The 22,845-nt window shown below is 48.3% G+C and overlaps 1 protein-coding gene across 3 annotated transcripts in view; it reads right to left on the bottom strand.

The window, feature by feature from the left end:
- Positions 1-22,845, bottom strand: part of LOC144128779 (apoptotic protease-activating factor 1-like) — a 101,627-nt gene that overhangs the window by 47,298 nt on the left and 31,484 nt on the right. For all 3 annotated transcript variants that reach the window (XM_077662471.1, XM_077662472.1, XM_077662473.1), the window contains exons 6-9: positions 19,918-20,150; positions 18,822-18,986; positions 11,906-12,148; positions 4,326-4,513 (exon numbers count right to left, since the gene is read on the bottom strand). In XM_077662471.1, coding sequence (XP_077518597.1) covers positions 4,326-4,513; positions 11,906-12,148; positions 18,822-18,986; positions 19,918-20,150 — 829 coding nt within the window. The remainder of the gene's footprint in view (positions 1-4,325; positions 4,514-11,905; positions 12,149-18,821; positions 18,987-19,917; positions 20,151-22,845) is intronic.

Here is a 22,845-nt window from a genome sequence, read left to right as displayed (position 1 = left end):
CAGCTTTCATGCGGGAGGCGGGAGGGGGGTCACAGAAATGCCATTGCTGAGTCTGAGGTTGTGTTTGTTGTGCTCAGGAAACGATTAGCTGCTCATTGTAGGTACGCAGCACGATCGTGAAAACTGAATGATTTTGCAATAGGGGCTTCGCATGATTACTGGGCAGTTTTTTTTCCCGATGTGTACGGCTGTGAAGTTTGCAATTGAGTTTTTCGGTGCACTGCTGTCGACGACACTGTGCTAATTCTACGGTTCAAGAGTCAGTGCTCGCGCAGCATCACATCGGCGCCGTTGACAGATGTGTAGGAACAAAATTCAATCACCCTACCATGCATTTAGACCATTTGTCTAGTCGGATGGCACGAACCAAGCATGACCGGCTCGAGAAAATCGCCGGGAAAACACCGTGGTTGCGGTGGCCTGCCATGTTGACAGCCTGACTCGCCGCTGGCGACGCTCGGATTTTTCGTGTTTTCGGCAAGTTATCGGTCGGTTTGCACCGTCAAGATTGCATCGAAGCTAGGGGCAGTGTTTTATTGTGATGCAGGCTGACTATGACGAGCGGCAAGCAAATTTCTAGACCGGCTTCCCCAAAGTCGTCTTCCCGATTTGTTAACGTAGCTCCTCCCGTCGAACGCAGCAAAGGGCGTGCGACCAGGCAGCAGCTCGACAACACCGTTGTCCACACTTGGAAACGTGACCTGCGGGTCGTCTTCTCGTTTGAAGCGAAAACTCTCGGGAATGAAGTTGTTTACGTGCTTTCGAGAGTTTCGTCTGCTCTGGCCGATGTGAAACGGTTAGGCTTAGCGACGACTACAGCAGCCAGGGAGCAACTCAGTTTGTTGCCAAAAGCTCACCTCGCTCGCGACTCACAAGCGTTCATGGGCTCATAATCGGAGGGACACTTCTTTTGTGCTTTTTTGCATGTTTCAACGCCAGAAATGTTCTTTAGAGCGGTAAAATTTTGCTCACCGACCACCCCCCTTGGAATGCTATGGCGCAAGTCTGCCTGCGGTCTTTTGGCCATTTTTCAGCATCCAAGAGACCGCGGTATTCTGGCATCGCAAAGCGCCACGAAAATTTTATTTTCGTTTGGATTCTATCACGGGGGACACCAGCGATGCGACTGAGACCGATTCGGGCGCGCTTCCGTTCGCATCCGCTGTAAAAAGCTGGGGGCACTCACCTGGTACTCGTTACTAGACAGGTCATCGGTCGTAGGTTTGGTACTTTTATGGCCTGTGTTGTGCCTGCCTGAGACTAATTCGTCGGCGGTATTAATTTGTCACTGCATGAGCAAAAGGGTCGCCGCGGCGGTGGTGATGCCTCCGCTCGCCCCTTTGCTCTAAGCGGGCCAAGCTCTTCGAGTAATGTGGCTTAAAATGTATGCGTTTGGGTCAGGACCGGAAGAAATTTCGAACAAAGCGATATTTCGAGTAAAGAGATTTCATTATAACGAGGGATTACTGTATTTTAAAGATCCGCTGCCCAGCAGGTGCTTCCGCTCCGTGCGACTGGTAGAAATTTTGTTCTTTCTATTTCTACGTAGTTTTTGGTTCTTCAAATCCTGCGCTTTGATAACAGCCACACGTTGTCAGCCACTCGCGCGCTGCAGTTGGTTTTGCTTTCGTTGTGCGGGCTGTTTCCGTTTGTTGTGTTCGCAAAGGCTAATGTCTGCCTGCTTTTTAATCTCTCAAAGTGTAACTGCGAGTTGCTCGCCTGTTTATTGCTCACATGGGTGCAACTAGATCTGTTTACAGACGGGCACTGGTATATAAAAACGATGCCACCGTACAACAATGTTCCCACTCCACCTGCGTTTTCTTTCTTGAGGCCCATGAAAACCGATTGCCCCTCATTGGCAATAGGATAAAGAATTACTGCAAGTTTTTCACTCGTTTCATTTTTCGGACAGGCGCACAAACACCGAGCTAGTGCTCTTCAACTTCGCTTGCGCCATGAACATGCGCACCGGTTGCTCTGCTGCGATTCCTCAGTTTGTGAAACCGATTTCTGCATATAATTTTACATTGTATTTATTTTATTCAAGCCCATCTGTACTCATTAATAAACCATCCACATAAACCTACACAAAAAGGGTGAACTTGAGGTCATTAAGTAACAGCAGTAATTTTTTATTAAAATTTTAAATCCGAAATAAAAGTGACCGACTTTGAAAAGTCATGCTTTGTGAAAAAGAACCGACCACAAACGGTTTAGTTTAAAAGAACTGCAATTTTTAAGGATGCTTATGCGTGCAATTCCTATTTTGCCTGCAAAATTGGTTTGGTGATAGATTAGGTTTTTGAAAAAATAACTGCTACTTAAAAATTGAGCTTCATTACTGCTGCAGCTTCACTACTGCTCTGAGTCCCATGGGAAGCGAAAACAATGCAGGCCTTAAAGCACTGACCGGGAGCACATTGGCACGCAACAAGCCATCATGATGGCTCTGTGGACTTGACAAGCTCGTCAGTCATGCAGTCGAACACTCTCAAACAAGCAGAACCACCAGCGAGTCATTTGCAGCCACTGTGCCTGGAACAACGCAAGCTCAGCTGCGTGCACCGAGCAACTGCGCCCGCCCACAGTGATTCAAAATGGTGGCACAGCGAGAAAGAAGCAGCGTGGGGGCAGTCAAAGGATGGCACCAGGCTGAATGCCGGTGCTGGCATTGAGGCACCCTAATTATGGCGGTTCGCGCGCCACCGTCATCCCTTTGGTTGGTGCCGCGAGCCACATGGACAGTAGTGTTGAGACGTTGGAGCCCTTGAGAGACGCCTATATAATTGCGGCTGCATGCTGTCAGCAGACGCCACAGGGCTCACGTGCGGTGAGCCCTGTGGCATCTGACTGCGGCGACGAGCCTATGCCACTGCCAAGTGCATATGAAGTGAGAACTCGGACGTTGCGCTGGAGCTCTTGGGCAAGCTGCAAACGATGCTGATGGAGTCTCGGCAGAAGAAATGCAAGCAAATGCACATCACTAATTACTTTCAATTTTGGCAACCCTTCCTCGTAAATAAACATGTTTTGGAGCATAAATAGCGTTCTATATTCCAGCACTAAAGCTCGCTGCTCATGCATTCTAGTACTTGTTTCTGGTGCATAACTAGCCAATCAATTTTTTTCATTTGCCATTAGGACCACATTAGTTCAATTCTCAGAATCGCCCGCCACAAACTTGTAGGTCGTGATAATGAGTCTAGACGTGACTGCTTCGGATTCAGCCCGCGCAGTGGGGTGCAGTTCATTCTAGTGCCCATTCGATAATTCGAACTTCACTTAATTCGAACAATTTTCCGGTCCCCTTCAAGTTCGAATAAACGAGCCTTTACTGTAGCAACATTTGATATCAGCGGTATCATGTGATCGCCGTTCCACGAAGAGTGTTACGAGTGGCACGGGGAAAAGTCACGCAATTCTGCTCCCTGCATGAGCATATACAGGAACATGCGCATGCCCAGCGCCACCCCATGTGCGGACACCCATATCCACATGTCTCGTGCTAGCTCCCCTTCGTGCATGCCCATTTAGTGAATTTCCCACGGACGAGTGGCTGCTTGAGCTGCAGTCAGTTCAGACTTGTTCCGAGGAAGTCAAGGGAGCTGCGCAACCTCCAATTAAAGACATTTAACATAGCGCGATCCGTTTCCACGGGGAGCCACTTCGCATGTGCAAATTGCCCTGAGGACGCCACAAGGCGCCAGGCACTGGCTAGCTGTTGCACGCTTGTCTTGTCGGTGCCAACCAGCGCTTGCACACTGGAGGCGCGCAAAGCGCATCGGGATAGCTATGCTAAAGCTCTCTATTCACGCACGTGGCCATGCGGGTTACGACGCTTTGCGCACCGTCAGTTGTGCGGCCGCATACACCCAGAAGATGCAGATCTGGGTGCCACCCTTCCGCCTGCTCAAGTCTGTTGCTAGGAGGGAGCATGCGCGGACCGGCTCCAACATAGGCGCGGGACCGCATGCACGAGATGCGGAGTGGGGGCTTTGGTAGCGCGCATGACGCGGTACCATACCAGAGGAAGTATGCGAAACCACCAGCAGCAAGGTTTCCAGAAACGTTGTTCGCTCGAGACGAATACTCCGAGAACTCGAATACCAAACATTCGGTTCAAATCGAATATCGAATAATTTACAATTTGACTGAATATTCGAAATTACAGAATATTCGCACATGCCTAAACGTGTGTCATCTCCACCACTCAGCACAGTTTTGCCACTATACTTTTGGATAGCAGTTTGCATTTCCAACATTTTCTTTCACTTCCCCAAGCATAAGCAAACAAATAGTAAGAAACAAGCCGAAAGCCTTACGTCCACACAAAGTATGGTGTCTCATAGCCTTCCCGAGCCCGCTGCTTGGCTAGGGCCAGGGCCTTGTGATGCACGGTGGAGCCTCGTGGTTGGCTCAGTGCCAGCTGAATCACACTGTTGTCGCGGTTGGACAGCAAATGTGCATTGGGCTGAAGGAACCTCAGCATGTCCTGCCTCTCCTTGGCAACCTGGATGTGCAAAACAGAGCCTGAGTGTCTCCTAACCATGCATGTCAAAGAAGCATGTCCAACAGAAGGTCAATGGAGCTCACCTAAAAAAAAAAAATAAAAGCCACAGAGGTCTACTTAGCTTTCTCACATCTTCTGAACTACCACAAGATGAAGCAAGCGTCTTTAACCAGAAGCAGGTGATATATTCCCAAGAACTAAGGGGATCTTTGATTTCCAGAGTTCAAGCAGCAAGCAATGTCATTCCTGCCAGAAAGTGTCATAATGATCATGACTCAGGCTAGTAGCCACTGAAACTCCATTCTCTAGCTCAATAGAAAATATCCTGGCAGCACCAGGAGCCTTAGGGAAGTCTATTTCGAGATAATCAGATGTACTCTAGTAGTCACCACTCAGTAACTGGTGTGAAGCCTCAAATGAGAGACAACAAAGGGCACAGTAACTGTCACCTAGCTCGATCCTTCCTGCAGCACCTTGTCTCTACCACACGGCCAGGCGGCATTGCGACAGGGTAAATAAATAGCACGTGACTAATCTGTTTTATAATCCTTAGAATTTTTTTTCTAAGTATAGCATTCCTCTCTCCATCCAGATTTGAACGAAAAGGTTGGTGCCAACTAATGTACAGCACTAGTAACTAGCACTCTCGCGGTACTCTCTGTATTTGCAGCACTATTACTAGCAGGGTAAACTGTTCAGAAGTATGCTCCTGGACATTTGAAGAAACGTTGACAAGACCAAGGGTAAAACAAACCAGGACATTGATGCCAACTAGCCCAGTCTGAGACTATTATTGTACATTAGCTAAGTTGTTAAATTTCAGTGATATTATGCATTAATGTTTAGAAAAATGAGGACATGATTTTTTTTTTACCGCATGTTAACAGTAACTTGAGCATCACTGTGCATTCTACACGACAACACACATGCACTGTAACACTCACACTACGGCAGAATTTCAATGATTGATACAATTACGGTCAAGTCGAATTTCGAAAGTTTCTCTGACGGTCTATATCGTACAGAATATGTTACGATTCAGGATATTATACAAACAGTTTTGTAGCGAGAGCTACACTACGCAAGCCAGAGCCGCATTTCGTGTGATCAGCCAGAGCCAGAACTGCGCATGTGCCGTTACCATATGGCAATCAGCTGCGCAGTTCCACGGGTGTTCGGCGCTTCGCTGCGCCGGTCTCCACCGCTGCGCCGATGTGTGACGTCACGCCTCACTACCACGCATGCGCCATTATTATGGCAACCAGCTGCGCTGTTCTGCCGGTGTTGCAGTTGCGCCTAGCTATGGAGCTTGACGTATAAAAGCCCTGAGGGTATGCACATTGCTAGTGAGGTGTTCCATGGGTGAAGAAGCCGACGGTGAGCGCATGCACTGTGCATGGCATCTTCGTCGGCTACGAGAAGCTGCTCTGGACGACTCCGAAATCGTTGCTTGGCGTCAATTCCTTTCCTCTTTCACGGTGTTGGTGACAAGACAGGGACCCGACAGCTTGGTAGCACATCCTTCAGGAGGGGAGACGGCAAACTTCAATGTCCTTCAATCCGAGTGCCACCAGCGCCAATGTCTTTTTGCCTGAGTGCCATCTGGCATTCCTCCCTTCCTAGAAAAGAACGTGTGCATACAAGCACACATAAGCACACAAGAAAGCTTCGAAGAAGCTGGGGGGGGTTACCGCGCAAAATACGGCTTCATGCGTAAAACATGGATGACCTCTGCATGGGGTAGTCGACGTTTTCTCCTGGAAGTGCCTCGTCCGGGAGTACCTCATAATTAACGTCTCTGACGTGCCGCAAGACTTTATAAGGATCGAAATAGCAACAAATGAGTTTTTCGGACACGCCTTGCCGTCGAACAGGTATCCACATCCAAAACTGGTCACCGGCATTGTAGAAGACTTGTCTGTGCCGGAGGTTGTACCGGCGAGAGTCTATCTTGTTGCTGTGCGATGTGAATTCGTGCTAGCTGACGAGCATGCTTGACCTCCTGGGCAAACTGCTCAGCGTCAGCAGAAATTTGGTCATCAGATGTGCAATGGAGCATTGTGTCAAGCATCGACTGAACCTTCCTGCCGTAGAGGAGGCGGAATGGTGTGAAACGGGTCGTTTCTTAAACTGCTGTATTATAGGCGAATGTCATGTACGGTAGGATCATGTCAAAAGTCCTGTATTGGACATCGACATAGATCGACAGCATGTCCGCCATGGTCTTATTAAGCCGCTCTGTCAGCCCATTTGCCTGCGGGTGGTAAGCAGTAGTTTTACAATGGGTCATACCGCTGAGTTGAAAAATTTTGGCCATCATCTGGGAAGTAAAGGTGGTCCCCCTCTGTCGGTAACGACACAGGTCGGGGCGCCATGGCGGAGTACGATCTGATTCATGAAGAAATCCGCAACCTTGGATGCTGTGCTATGAAGTATCAGCGTATCAAGTGAGGTAGTCAGTGGCAATGATGTACCGGTTGCCACCTGAGGACAAAGGGAAAGGGCCCAGAAGGTCCATGCCAAGCTGATCGAACGGGGCACGTGGTGGTGCAATAGGTTGGAGGAGTGCCGGAGGCTTGGAGGCCGGGGCCTTACGGCGCTGACATTGCAGACAGCTCTGGACATAGCGTTTAACAACAGTGGCAAGTTTGGGCCAGTAGAACAGCTGGCGCATTCTGGGAAGTGTGTGAGAGTATTCCAAATGGCTAGAGGTTGGTTCGTGTTGGCACGCAGAAAGGATTTCCTCTCAAATAGTTGTGGGGACAACGAGGAGGTAAGCTCCCGAACTGGAACCAGGGTTCTTCTTATAAAGCACGCCTCGTTTCAGGGAAAACGACGACAGGTGCCAAGAAAAACATTTAGGAACGGTGGCTGGTTGACCTAAATAATTGATGAGGGGTCTCAACACTGGATCGGCATGCTGCTGGGTTCACAAATCAGAAGAATGAAACGCCCCAAGGAAACTGATGTCATCGTCCGTGTCGGGGGTTGCGAGTTCGACAGGCGCAGGAGTGGATGCGGGGATTCTGGAGCGTGAAGTAGGGGGCGGTTGCGCCAGGCTATGGGGTGGTCGTGCCAGGCGTTGGGGTGATGCCGAGTTGTTCCGTGGACACACCTTATAGTGAAGGCTCGGGTGGTAAGCCTCGAAGCTGGTGGCTGGCATTGTGAACTGGCATCTCGACAGGTATAGGGCTGGAGCTCCGGCTAACAGTTAAGATGTGGGGCATGGGATCGATCCCACCTCCAACAGATTTGTCCCGGTGTTAATGACAAGACAGGGACCCGACATCTTGGCAGCGCATCCTTCAGGAGGGGAGACGGCGAACTTCAACATCCTTCAATCCGAGCACCACCAGCGTCTCTTTTTGCCTGATCGCCACCTGGCACCTCAAAACACGTTTTTTTTCGCGGGGTTGAGGTGTCCACCTATGTTGAGATCTGAGAGCTACTAGGCCCTTTGCTTTCCTCAAAAACGTTTCCTTTCCTCAAAGAAAAAATGAGTTGATTAGTAAAGTAAAGAATGATGGAAAGAGAGCAGTGCATCATCGCTTCGAGGACGCTGGTTTGAGCAACAGATATCATCGCAAGTGCAGATGAAATCTCAACGATGTCACTAGTTGACCACATTACATAGAGATTACGGCGCATGCGCAGTAGTGAGGCGTGACGTCACGCCTCACTACCGAGCATGCGCTGTTACCATGGCAACCAGCTATGCGTTTCACTGGTGTTGCAGTTGCGCCTGGCTATGGAGCTTGACGTATTAAAGCACTGAGGTTATGCACATTGCCAGTGAGGTGCTCCATGGGTGAAGAAGCTGACGGTGAGCGCGTGTACAGCGCGTGGCACCTTTGTCAGCTAAGAGAAGCTGCTTCGGACGAGCCCGAAATCGTTGCTTGGCGTGAAGAGGCCCATCAGCATAAGAATGAAGCACGAAGGGCTAAGTGTGCGTACGTAGCTCTCGCTCCGCATATCCTGACCTATCTGAGCTAAGCCACTGCCAATTTTTTCTAGCCAGAGTGGATGATACAAACGCATGAGCAACCACCCGTGCTGCTGGTCTCGGAGAGCAGAGCATCCCCCTCCCCTCCCCCAACTCCTGCAGCACCAGCTACACTCTCTCTCCATGTCCTTTCACGTCAGTCAAGGCGAGTTGGGTGGCGACGTCACCCAGTTGCTGATTGGCCTATTGAAAAGGAGTCTTGAAAACTGCCGGAGCTTGCTGCTGCTGCCGCCACCCTCCCACTGCTCCCGCCGATACATTCCTTCATATACTGCAGCCTCGAACGTTTCATGAGGTGCAATATCAACTCTGAGTGCCTGATGAGCTCTAGCTAAGTGCATCCTGAAGGCCAGAACTTTCAATGCCAACATGTCTCGGAAGTGGACAGTTCTTTTGAGGAGAAACGAAAACTGAAAGAAAAATGTGTCAACTTGGCGAATGAGCTAGGCCTAGCGCTGTCAACACTGCATTATTGTTGAGCAGTGGGACGTTATGTTGAAGAATGTCCAGCACTATAGCATCAATGCGAAGCAAGCGAAGATGGCTACGCACATGGAGCTAGAAGAGGTTCAGCTACCGTGGCTTCGTGAGGTGAGGGCAGTCAGTGTCATCGACGGCAAGGTTGCAGAGGTTGGCTGCGCCGCTTCAAAGGACGGCACGGGCTTGTTTATAAAACCATTTGCGGAGAAGGCAAGAAAGTGGATGAGCCGATTATTGATGGCTGGATTAATTTATTGCCGGTGCTGATTTCGGGGTATGCACCGTGCGATATTTTTAACACGTATGAGGCAGGTGCCAGCTTCAACCTGCAACCTGACAAGAGTTTATGCAAAGGCCCTGGCTAGCCAGGGCGGACAGAAAAGTAAGGAAAGAATTTCTGTACTTTTTTGCTGCAATGCTGACGGAATAGAAAAAATGCAGCTCACCATCATGAGTAAGGCTAAGCAAACAAGATGCTTTCGATCGGCTGGACATTCACCTTGCTTTTATATAAAGCAAATATGAAAGCTTGGATTACCACGGATTTGTTCTGAGAGTTTCTGATCAGCTTAGATCGGAAATCAAAGAACAGAAAAATTTCGTCGATCAGTGCTCCGCCCACCCCAAGCAAGTGACATCAAAAAACAATGTCACCTTCATGTTCCTGCCTGCGGACATGATAAGTCGCCTACAGCCAGTGGACACCGAAATAACCCGTAACGTAAAACTTTACTTTAAGGGGCTTTTAGTGAGGCAACTTCTCGTGAAGATTGATTGCAAAGATGAGAATTTGCCGATTAGTCTCCTAGATGCACTTCATTTTCTGGCCATGTCTTGAGACAGTGTGACCACAAACACAATCACGAACAGTTTTCGCAAATGTGGATTTACGACGGCACTGGTCACACCACCGATTGGCGAAGAGTCCGACGAGGATTTGGTCATTGAAGGCTGCGAGACGCTGCACACAGCTTCTTCATATGACTTTGTCACCGTAGACGACAATGATGCGACTTAAGGGTTAAGGATCATTGAAGGTTCGATTGATGGAACAAATGAACTGTCGTCACCCGACATCGATGAAGCAGCGGGTGACCTACGCTATCGATGGCAGAAACTCTCAACGACTTTGATGATGTTTGACCGTAAGCGTCGGCAGCATGAGCGATGAAACTGCGGCACAATTTTATGCTTTTCAGGCTGGGCATACCAGCGAAATCGAACCTAAGGAGGTGCAAACAAGTATTACAGTAAAAGCTCGTTAATTCGAACTGATGCCCGGGTCCCGGCACAGCCCCGTATATTTCAATGGGGGAAAACTCCCGATAATTCGAACAATTTGGCATCCGCTCCTCGTAGATAGCTTAGCAAGTGAAACTCGCTCCAAATTTACCAGAGATGTAAACACGATGGAAAAGAAAAAAAGCCGAGTGCACGAGGCTCACGGAGCCCACGTTCCGATGCATGCCGTAGCAGATTTTCGCTGCTCGCCCGCGCCCGCTGATGTTTTCGTTGTGCCGCGGTCACTGAGTCGCTATCACGTGGTGTAAACAACGCAGTATGGTGGTAGGCGGTTCAGGGTTCGGGTGATGACGGCTTTTGTTGGTGCCGTGAGCGCCAGCTACATGGACAGCAGTGTGGAGATGTTGGAGCCCTTGAGTGAAGCCGATATATTTGAGGCTGCATGCTCCCAGCAGACATCGCAGGGCTCACGTGCAGTGAGAACAGCCAACAGTGATTACTAGTCCGACGGCGGTGACGAGCCTATGCCACTGCCAAGTGCACGTGAAGTAGCGTCGGCACTCGATGTTGCAGCACGCCACTTCTCTGTCAATAAAAACTTTGATGTTGTGCAGAAGCTTTGGGCAAGCTGCAGATGATGCTGATGGAGTCTCAGCAGAAGAAACGCAAGCAAATGCACTTCGCTTAATACTTTTGATTTTGACAACCCTTTGTAAATAAACATGTTTTGAAGCATAAATAGCATCATATATTCCAGCGCTAAAGCTTGCTGCTCACACGAATACATTCCAGCACTTGTTTTTCGGGTCCCGCGGAATTCGTATCATTGAGGTTCTGGTTTGGTTTCGTTTGGTTTACGAGGGTTTAATGTCCCAAATCAATTTAGGCTATGAGGGATGCCGTAGTGAAGGGCTCTGGAAATTTCGACCACCTGGGGTTCCTTAACGTACCTCTAGAATTTCACCTTCATCGAAATTCGCCCACAGAGGCCGGTGTCGAACCCACGTCTTTCGGGTCAGCAGCATAGTGCCACAACCACTGAGCCACCAAGGCGGCACCCCCCCCCCCCCCCCCCACCCCATATTGAGGTTCTACTCTACTGAAACTGGATTCAAAACAATAGCTTGTATGCAGTCACTATAGTCGCTTTGGCTGCTACAAGCATTGTATCTTTTCCCCTCTTTCTACTTTACCTATTCTGCACGCATATGACAGTGACAGAGGCCAGTCAACAGGTCTCAGTCCCTCCGGTCCTCCTCACTTGGCAGTTCATGGCATGATCACTAGAAAGTGCCGTGGTTGTGTGTTCAAATACCTAAAGAAGACCCCAAATGTATACAGCCAAAGGTTCATAACTGCACATACACAAGTAGCTCGGCCCCTGCAAGCACAGATACCAAGCGATACCCACAGCATGACTTCGTTAAATTTCAAAACTGAAAACAAATGCACAAATTTTAAATTCCCTAAGACTCCCGTGCAGTTTTGTATCTTATGACGAAATAAAAGCTCGTTGATACACCATGGTCTGCAACATACAGCCATAACTACTTCGGTGCCCTTCAGAAAATCTTGCTAGCACACATCTTCAGAGGTATAGGCCAGTGAGAAGTAAAAGAGAACAAGGAGAGCACAACAACTCTGATGCAGAATAAAAGCAGCCTTGCCTGTGGGTCACAATGGAAGTGGCGCTCGTAGCGCTGGAGGTCACTGACAAGGTCACTGGGGTAGTTGCACCGAACTTTGCGCTCGACAAAGCGGAGGTCAAGGAAGATCTCCCGGAACTTTTGGCCCATCCCTGCTTCATCCAGGTGGTAGCCCAGGTACCAGTAGAGGTAGCCGCGGCCACATGGCATTTCCCAGGGCTCCCAGCGCCTCAGCAACTTTTCTACAAACTGCCGGTGGAGCTCCTAGTAGCACAAAACAAGTGGTTTTCACAACACTCATTTGAATTTTAGGCCTAAAATTCTTAGTGATGGATTCAGCCACTTTCATTCAAGCTCTTGCAGAATGCTGCAATTTCTACACATCTTCACAAAGACTAGAAGTTTAGTTTTTGCCTCACCATAGTTTTTAACCAGCCCACCAGTATTATCTATACTAATGGAAACAACAAACTACTTCTTTTGTTGTTGCCAGGAAAAATGAAAAGGAAATTGCACAGGCCTGCCCACTGGCTCAAGCTGAGCCACAATCGCTACCACGTGCAGAAAGTAGGAGAGCTTAAAGATAGGATAGGAAAGACGCGCGCTATAATGCCCCAGGCCGATCCCGGAGGTAGTGCAATACCGGGCCAACCGGTGGCGGAAGTGAAGCAACCTTCACGCACTCCGCCACATTTCCAAAAATAAGTTGGGTTCAAATGGGACCCATATCAGATATTCTAGTATAACCGAAAACGGCCCACGGGCTTCACAACAAACAATGAAAAATATCAACCCCCAAAACAATCAGTGACCAATTACAGCAAAACCTCGTTGATACATTTTATTTAAATGCGAGAAAGACGAATGATCCAAATCACCTGATAATGAAAAATGCAACTGCTCAATGAGATACCAAGGCATTTATTGATAATTTCCTTACAAAAAATTTTCGATCAGCATTTCTTGGCACAAGGTCTGAAAAGCTCTCTTTACAGTGCTTGCAATATTCAGTCCGGCTTCGCGTTGTATTCAGCGCGGAAAAAACCAACTTCACAACACATCAAGTTCATCAACGGCAATGGCAGAGGTAGCCGGGATCTCTACCTCTTTCTTCGATACTTCATCCTCTTGCACCAATGAACTGCGGGGAAGCTGTGGTGACGACTAACCGTCGTCACCGCCTTCAGCCCAGAATTGTCTGTGCTGAGATCGCGGGACTGAAAGCTGCCAAGGCGTGGTGGTGGCGTCATTTGTAGTTTGCAAAGGTGCAGATGATTCCGGGCTTGCATCATATGCAGCCGAACCAGGTATGTATTGCAAAACTTGTACAGTAAAAGCTCGTTAATTCGAACTTGAAGGCGCCTGGAAAATTGTTCGAATAAAGCGAAGTTCGAATTATCGAATGGACGCTAGAATGAGCGGTCACTGCGTCCCGCCGTGCGGGCAGAATCCGAAGTGGTCACATCTATAGTAGGATACAACTTAAAAAAAAACAGCAGTTGTTAACACTGGGCCACGGTCCACGATATACTGTTTGGCTCCGCTAGCTAGTCACAAAAGTAAAAGAAATCAGCTTTTTAATGTCTGACTTCATTAAACGAGCCAGGTATCAAAATTCTAGAGCTCATAACTTTTTCCTTTCGAGACCCCAACTGTGGCCTAGCGGTTGAGCATCAGCCTCGCATGAGGGAGGCGCAGGGTTCTATCCCCAGTGCTGACGGGAACCCACCGGTGATACAATGGGTACAAGCTTTCCCCTAGCCTGGTGCTTGGCTTCCTTGGGGTGAAATGCTTGGAAAATGGGTCTTTGAACCCACCATGAGTAGTCGAAAATACCTTGTGCCATGCCGCTCTTTGACCACAAATGCCCTTGCGCCACAAAAAAAAAAAATTAACCATGGTTTTAGTTTCGATTAGGTAGCTTCTTCTCAAGGTGAGGAGCAAAGTTCTAACAACGGACTACTTTCTTGTCCTGGAGGAGTTCTGTGCTGCGGTCCTCAATGTGGGCAGAGCTTTGCTGCAGGCATAAATTGTATCCGACTATAGACACGTTATCGCGAGTTAGGTGCTACAACTACACGTTTGTGGTGGGCAATTCCGAGAATTAAATTCATGCGTTTCTATTGGCAAATGAAAGAAATTGATCGGCCAGTTACGCGCCAGAAACAAGTACTGGAATGCATTCGCGTGAGCAGCGAGCTTTAATGCTGGAATACAGGACGCTATTTATGCTCCAAAACATGTTTATATACAAGGAAGGGTTGTCAAAATTAAATGTAACCAGTGGTGTGCATTCACTTGCGTTGCCGAGACTCCATCAGCATCGTCAGCAGTTTGCCAAAGAGCTCAAGCGCAGCGTCCAAGTTCTCACTGGCAGAGAAGTACCGTACTGCAACATCGAGCGCCGACGCTACTTCACATGCACTTGGCGGTGGCATAGGCTCGTCACCACAGTCACCACAGTACACTGTCGGCTGTGCTCACCGCATGTGAGCTCTGTGTCCTCTGCTGACAGCACGTAGCCTCAATTATAACGGCGCCACTCAAGGGCTCCAACATCTCCACACTGCTGTCCACATAGCTCGCGGTACCAACAATACGCATCACTGTGGCGCCCGAACCGCCATATTGCGTTGTGTATACCACGTGATCGCTACCCAGCGACCGTGGCACAAGGAAAGCTTGGAATGGCTTCCGCCGAAGCATCGGCGGCATGGGCGAGTGCTCCAGAAATGAAAACCTGCTTTTACATGCACGCTCCAAGAGCCTCGTGTGCTCGGCTATTTTCCTTTCCATTATTTTACATCTGTAGTAAATTCGCAGTGCCTTGTACTCACTATGGGTCATCTTCTATCTACGAGGAGCGGTGTCAGCCAGGGGCTCCTAGTTTGAATTAACCGTGGCGGATGCCAACTTGTTCAAATTATCGGGAGTTTTCCCCCATTGAAATACACAGTGCTATGCCGTGACCCGGGCGTCAGTTCGAATTAAACTAAGTTCAAATTAACCGAGCTGAATTATTGAGCTTTTACTGTATGAGACAAAAGTTATTGCAACATGCAAGTTCTGTGCGCAGTTTCCAAGCAAACAAGCCAGCGGTTGAGGCTGGAGGACTTTAAAGTGCCACCATGACAAAGATACGTGTCACGGTGCACAGACGACAACATGGCAGCTGGATCCCCAAACGTGGCCTTCAGCAGCATGTTGCCAACAAGCGTATGAGATGCAATAAACCTCCGATGCGAAAGCAAGAACTTGACAACGGGAAATGCACTGCGCCTGCAGCAGGGTTGCCCGAAACGGATGTCAAAGACGATAGGCCAGGAATACAAAACTGCCAACATGCCCGAGAAAAAAGCTCCACTGTGTTGGCTTTCATAGTTGCGGTGCAGCTGGAAACCTACTTTTAACCCGGCAATATGTTCTTATTTTTATCTTTCAACAGCTCAAATTAGATGAGAGGATAAATGCCAGTTACTGTAAGTACCATGATGAGAAAGCCAGGACTGCAAAGCATTTTGATGCTGGCGTGCATCTTCGCTTTGAAGAATACCACCATTTTCTTATTCTCGAGGTCTCGGCATAGGAATACATAACACACATGCTCTGCTGCTACAGCAATAGCTCGTTAATTCGAACTTACGGTTAATTCGAACTGATGATCGGGTCCCGGCACAGCCCTGACTATTTCAATGGGGGAAAACTCCTGATAATCCGAACAAGGCGGCATCCGCTACGGTTAATTCTAACTAGGAGTCCCTGGCTGACACCATTCCTCGTAGAAGTTGACCCATAGCAAATACAACGCGCTGAAAATTTACTACAGATGTAAAATAATGGAAAGGAAAATAGCCGAGCACACGGGGCTGGCGGAGCATGCAAGCCGTTCCAGGTTTTCCTTGTGCCACGATCGCTGGGTCGCGATCACGTCGTGTACACAACGCAGTATGGCGGTTCGGGTGCCACAGTGATGCGTATTGTTGGTACCGCGAGCTACGTGGACAGCAGTGTGGAGACGTTGGAGCCCTTGGTTTGGCTTATGGGGGTTTAACGTCCCAAAGCGACTCAGGCTATGAGAGACACCGTAGTGAAGGGCTCCGGAAATTTCGACCACCTGGGGTTATTTACCTTGCACTGACATCGCACAGTACACGGGCCTCACGTTGGTGCCCTTGAGTGATGCCGATATAATAGAGGCTACATGCTGTCAGCAGACAACACAGGGCTAAGTGTGGTCAGCACAGTCGACAGTGATGAGTCCGGCTGCGGAGACGAGCCTATGCAACTGCCAAGTGCATGTGAAGTAGCGCCGTCACTTGATGTTGCAGTACGCTACTTCTCTGCCAGCGAGAACTTGGACGCTGCGCTGGAGCTCTTGGGCAAACTGCTGACGATGCTGATGGAGTCTCGGCAACGCAAGCAAATGCATACCACTGATTACTTTTAATTTTAACAACCCTTCCCATACAGTAAAAGCTCGTTAACTTGAACTCGAAGGGGACCAGAAAATTGTTCAAATTAAGCAAATTTCGAATTATCGAATGGGCGCTAGAATGAGTGGTTAAAGCCCCCGCCACGTGGGCAGAACCCAAAGCACTCACATCTAGACTCGTTATCGCGAGCTAGTCGCTACTATACGTTTGTGGCGAGCATATTCTGAGAATTAAATTCATCCGGTCCTTGTAGGAAATGAAATAAATTGATCAGCCAGTTATGCGCCAGTAACAAGTACTGGAATGCATTCGTGTGAGCAGCAAGCTTTAGTGCTGGAATATATGACGCTATTTATGCTCCAAAACGTGTTTATTTATGGGGTAAGGTTGTCAAAATTAAAAGTAATCGGCGAAGTGCATTTGCTTGCATTTCTTCTGCCGAGACTGCATCAGCATCATCTGCAGCTTGCCCAAAGCTCCTGCGCAACGTCAGAGTTCTCACTGACAGAGAAGTGGCGTGCTGCAACATCAAGAGCCGACGCTACTTCATGTGTGCTTGGCAGTATTATAGTCTAGTCACCGCCATCGGGCTCATCACTGTCGGCTGTTCTCACCGCACGTGAGCCCTGTGACGTCTGTTGGGAGCATGCAGCCTTAATTATATCAGCATCCCTCAAGGGCTCCAACAAAAGCCGGCATCGCCCGAACCGTCATACTATGTTGTTTACACCACGTGATCACAACCCAGCGACACTGGCACAACGAAAACCTGGAACGGTGTGGGCGAGCGCTCCGGCAACGAAAACCTGCCCCGGCATGCACCGGAATGCGAGTTCCGTGAGTCCCGAGCACTCAGCTCTTTTTTCTTTTCCATTGTTTTACATCTCCGGTAAATTTGGAGAGTGTTTTACTCACTATGGATCATCTTCTACCTACGAGGAGCGGTGTCAGCCAATGGCTCCTAGTTCGAATTAACCGTTGCGGATGCCGACTTGTTCGAACTATCGGGAGTTTTCCCTCATTGAAATACGCAGGACTCTGCTGAGAATCGTTCCACTGAAGCTTGCACTCCATGATGAATAGATGTAGCCCGCACGCATCTCCTCATGCCTTGTGCTGGCCCATGCCAGCAGTGCAGCTTCACTCGCAGCAGCGTAATGCGCAGCATTGTGAAGTTGGTCTACGCGAGGACCCGTACCAACCACAGCTACCATGTCCTTCAATTGCTTTAAGCTGATGTGCCACCTCCAGCACATGTGTGGCCGACTCGCCGACGTCTCTGGACTTACGCACAGCGGAAGATATCCGGCAATATAGCACAAATGAGTGATTATGCATGCACAGCACGGTAACACAACTGAGGCTGGAGAAATTGAGCAGCCGGTTGCCTGTTAAGACTCCCTTTCTGCCCTTTCTGCAGAATATCGAGCAGCATCCACCTTGTGTGCAAAAAATCAGCTGAGGTAGGGTGGCCACCCTATGGCCAACCTGGGGCACAAGATTTTGTTTGGCCTCCCGCAACCCACCATGGTAAAAAAAAATGGGCCAGTCACGTGACCTTGTCACATCATCCTAGGTCATGTGACCTTGCGATGTCATCACAACCTGTCCACCGGATTGTGAGCAAACTGACCCCCGCAGCAGGTAGTGTTATATCGACAATTTTTCGCAAGAGGTTGCTTGAGAAGAGTAATCAGGGTCTCACAAGCTCCAGCAATGGCAGGCAGCACCTGCCAGTGCAGGGCAGTGGCACATCGCTTAACCGCTGCATCACTACACCAGCTGTGGTATGAGGACTCCCAGGGATCCATGGATGTAGAGAATGACCTTCTGCATATATGGGAATTAACGCATTAATGCTATCGTGTCATACCCCTAATGCGACCCTTAAGTGTCTCCTCCAATTTTTGTTATGCAGAGGAGCGAGCATGGAACAAGCTTCGATGCTTCGCCTGGCTTTGCTTTCACTCATCCGGCTTCCAAGTATGATACCACACTTAAGTCCTGGTTCCATTGGCACCACGTAGGGGGATTGCGGCACATTGCTGACGTGGTCGCTAACCAGATAGATCATAAAGCATCTGAGTAGTCATCTCCACGCTTGTGCCATCTCACTTATATTTCGCATTCCACAACGCTCATCGCTCAAAAACATGACACACGAGGGGGAATCGTGCACTGTGTACTACCACCCAGCATGTCAACCGTGCCACTGAGGGCAGGCATGACGTCATTTCCGCCAGCTTGTAGCAAGGAGTGCTCTGAATACAGCCCGGCAGCTGCTCACAAAAAGTCAAAAATGCAGCCATGCACATAAAAATAACCGGAATGATGACTGTATACCTTATGAATGCAAATGTGGCCCTTCCTCATATTTTCAGAATTTTGTTCAATGCCCCTTCAGTGACAGTGAACATAGTGCCATCAAACTTGAAGTTAAATCGAAAAATAGCAAGAAGAAAAAAATAATAGGCAGTAGAGATGAGTAAACAGGCTCTACAGACCTGAAGTGATGTTGCTTTCCTCTTGAGAAAGCTGAGGTAGACGTCATGAATCCCATACATGTAGGAGTCGTGCACGGGCTCCATACGCACTAGAGACTTCTGCACAAGGCCTGTCATGACATGCTCCACGCTGACTGCATCCATGTCCCACAGCAGCTCAAACACCTGCAAGCAGCCACCAGAGCGTTTAGGTCTCAGAGGATAAAGTGGTAACAGAGTCACACCACACATGGAAAGCAAAGAAAGCCATATAAGAACAAATAAACAAGGATTGCTGACTTGGCTTAGAAACGTTTTTATCAGCATCTCTCACTTAGTTAAGAACAGAGCTGGTATTATAACTTGAATATTCATGAGAACTCTTGCCACTGACTAGTGGACAGCTGTGACAGTTTGTGAGAAATGAGAAGTTGCTGCAACTGTGCTACATCTCATTAGTGTAAATGAAAATGTTCATAAAATTTAACACAACTACAAACTTGCAAAGCCAACGGAAGCAAGAGCAGTTGTCATGCCAACACTCAGAAAGCAATGTGCGCTACCATCACTTGTGCTTCTTCAGCGAACACTGCATGTGCTGAAGGAATGGTCTCAGTGGGAGACTGATGTCAAAATATCTAAGGTTGATTCTGAAGGCTGCACAAAAGAGGCAAGGACAAGAAAGGCTTGTTCCTTTTGTACCGTCTTCAGAATCAACCTTAGCTATGAACCAACTACCCCAAACCAAAGTACTTCTTGAGGCCAAAATATAGACCCTTTTGTGCATGTGACGGTGTGCAACACAGAACCTGCACAATGTAATGAGCAGCCAAGAACTTTCGCACCTCAAATTATTTGCCTTCTCTTTGCCACACTTTATGGGTCTGGCAAAGCTGCTACTACATGTTTTCTCTGTCCCAACCCAAGCAATTTTACTTCTCTGCGGTGGCTAAAGCAAGGTCAAAATGAGAATAACTGCAACATGACAGGCCGAAGAGCGAAGATAACAAGCTAGTTGCTTCATCACCATGTGTGAAAGCATACAGTCACTACAACCTCAGCTTTCATTAGATGTGGTACTTGGAACTATGTCAAAAAAGCGGCCAGTCACACTCACCAAGCTCGGAATGTCAACATCTTCAAGGAAGAGGGCGAAGCTTTGGAAGCACTCCAGCTGTTCCTGGTCCAAGTTGCTGATGATGAGCTCCAGAGCCGAGTCAAAGCTGCTGCCGGATCCGTGTCGTGCACGACCCCTCACACGAACTTCTTCAATGTACGGCCTCCACTTGTCGGGCCGCCTGGGGTAAGGGCGTAGCACTGCTGCTATATTGGCCATCAGCAGTGGCAGCCCTGGAAAACAAACGGGATAAGCTTACAGAGGACTCAGACTTCGAGACGGTGAAGAATTATATGTATGGATTTTCAACTTTAAACGTTATACTTAAACTGCAGGGTTTTGATGCTACAGAGGGCTCCAAATTAAATTCAACCAGCTGAGGTTTTTTAAAATTCACTGAAAGCTCAACATAAAGGCATCTTTTTGCATTTTGTCTCCTACAGAATGCGGCTACAATTGCCGATTACCAAAGGCATGACATCATGCTCAGAAGCAGGGAACAAATTGTCACTGAGCTGCCGTGGCAAGTACCCCGACATGTTTCACTCAACTTTGGCTTTTCAAGGTACTGGATAAAATCATACAAAGAACCTGTCTGTTTAATACCAATACCACATTTGATTCTTGAAAAGTCTGTCAGCAATTAGTCCAGAGAATTTAGTCAGGCCATCATCGTGCGATTCCAACAGCCACTACGGCTAGAGCCTAACGAGTCTATGAAAGAACAGAGAAATGAGAAAAACATTCAAAGCAAATGATAACCTGAAGCACTAAGCGATAGTAGCTGCAGGTAAACCTGGATGTAACGAACCTCCCTGTAACTGAATTCCTCGATATGTAGTAGTAGTAGTAGTAAGTGTTTATTAAAAAAAATAACAAAAATGGAAGTTAAAAGATTTTTTGCTAACCTCGGCATCTGCCATCACTGTGGCGGCGGCACCTGAGCTGGGGCAGCGGAAATAAAGGATAGCAGGCAGTATGAAGAAGTGAAATGAATGAGGTGAGGGGACAGCAAACAGGGAAACCTCGATATTACGAAGTTTCTCGGTTTTGCAACACACAAACTAGAATTACCATAATAGGAATGTCTGCAGTCACAACAAGTGAACGCAATTGACAACGCATCATGCTCCAGCACCATCAGCTTTACGTGGTAGACACAGCAGTATCTGCAGTTTTCACTTTCGTAATATAGCACCAAGTTGCACTGCAATAGCTCATGCTCAAAGCTGCACAAAACAACAGGATGCAGTAAAGAAGGCATGGGACAAACACTGATGCACCAACAGGCACCAACAGCTGACGCATGCCAGAAGCGGGAACAGCAGAGTGCGGCGGCAACACGGGGCAAAGAGTTCGTTTTTTAGGGCAACAATAGCTGGGCAGTCCAATAGATGGGATATGCACGAAGATGCTAACGCCTCCCTCCCCCCTGCCTCCCCCACTCTCCTCACCGCACGCGGAGCAGCGTAAAGCAAGCCATGGCGGAGATGGTGGCGGCTGCTGCTGCAGTCAGGTTATCAATGCAACTGCGAAATGTTTCTCTGCTGGGGCTTGAGTTAACATTGGAAAGATAAGTTCACTTACATTAATTAATGCGTGAGCACTAAAATGATTATGTGAACACATAAGCTTCACTGGCCACTGCTCTAGACTACTTGGCCATCCACGCAGCCTTTCCCTCCATATGTTAAGTTGCCTGCATCTAGCACTATGCCTTGGAAATAATCGTCTTCATTCACATTCATCCATGCACAATTCAGTCCAAAACGCCTCTCAAGCTGTGCTTTGGAAATTGTCGTCTTCATGACAACAAACTAACATCACTTAACAGTCCAAACTTAACATCACATGGCCACTTTCACCTGTCAGCCAAAGTTCAAACGCGTGTCCAGTTTGAAGCCAATGCTTGATGGCATGTCATCAAACGCTTGATACAACTTGAGATCTCATTTCAAGAAACTAAAGAATCATCATCATCATCAGCCTGGCTACGCCCACTTCAGAGCAAATGCCTCCAATTAACCTTGTCCTGTGCCAACTGCTCCCACCCTATGCCTACAAACTTCTTAATCTCATCCGCCTGCCTAACTTCCTGCAGCCCCCTGCTACGCTTGCTTTTTCTTGGAATCCACTTCATTACCCTTAAGGACCAGTGGTTATCTTTCCTTCTCATTACATGCCCTGCCCAAGCCCATTTCTTGATTTCGACTAGGATGTCATTAAACCGCGAGTGTTCTCTTGCCCACTCTGCCCACTTCCGGTCTATTAATGTTATAACTACAGTAGTCCCTCGTTATAACGAAGTCAGCAGGATGGCAAAAAAATTCTTTATAAGCGGTAATTCAATATAAACGACCACCCGAGAAAATCTAAAGCAGTCGAGCTTTAATTGCGCCGCAACGGCGAGGAAGTCAAAAATACAATGTATTCAGTGAAGCAAAACTTCATTCAGGTGCAAAAAAGGCAGTGAGCTTTGGCTGTTTCAAGTTCTTACCTGGCGCGTGCAACACTTGCTCTAACCTGACCAAGCACTGCACGAGGCCGCGGTCTCCACCCATGCATTCAACCTTCGGAGTATTTTGAATCGCGAAGGCAGTGGCCGCTTTTATGGGGGTATTTCGGGGTATTTCGAAGGCAGCGGCCGCTTTCATGAAGGGGGGGGGGGGGGGGGGGGGGGGGGTCTCGGAAATGCCGTGGCTCGAGTCTGAGGTTGTGCTTGTTGTGCTCAAGAAACGATTAGCTGCCCATTGTAGGTACGCAGCGCGATTGTGAAAACTGAACGATTTTGCAATAGGGGCTTCACATAATTACTGGGCAGTTTTTTCCCCGATGTGTACAGCTGTGAAGTTTGCAATTGAGTTTTTCGGCGAGAGTTTTTCGGCGCACCGTTGTCGATGACACTGTGCTAATTCAGCATGACCGGCT

The sequence above is a fragment of the Amblyomma americanum genome, chromosome 4, assembly GCF_052857255.1.
Source record: "Amblyomma americanum isolate KBUSLIRL-KWMA chromosome 4, ASM5285725v1, whole genome shotgun sequence".
Lineage (NCBI taxonomy): Eukaryota > Metazoa > Arthropoda > Arachnida > Ixodida > Ixodidae > Amblyomma > Amblyomma americanum.
The sequence above is the reverse complement of the archived record's forward strand: the minus strand, read 5'-3'. Positions and strand labels throughout refer to the sequence as shown.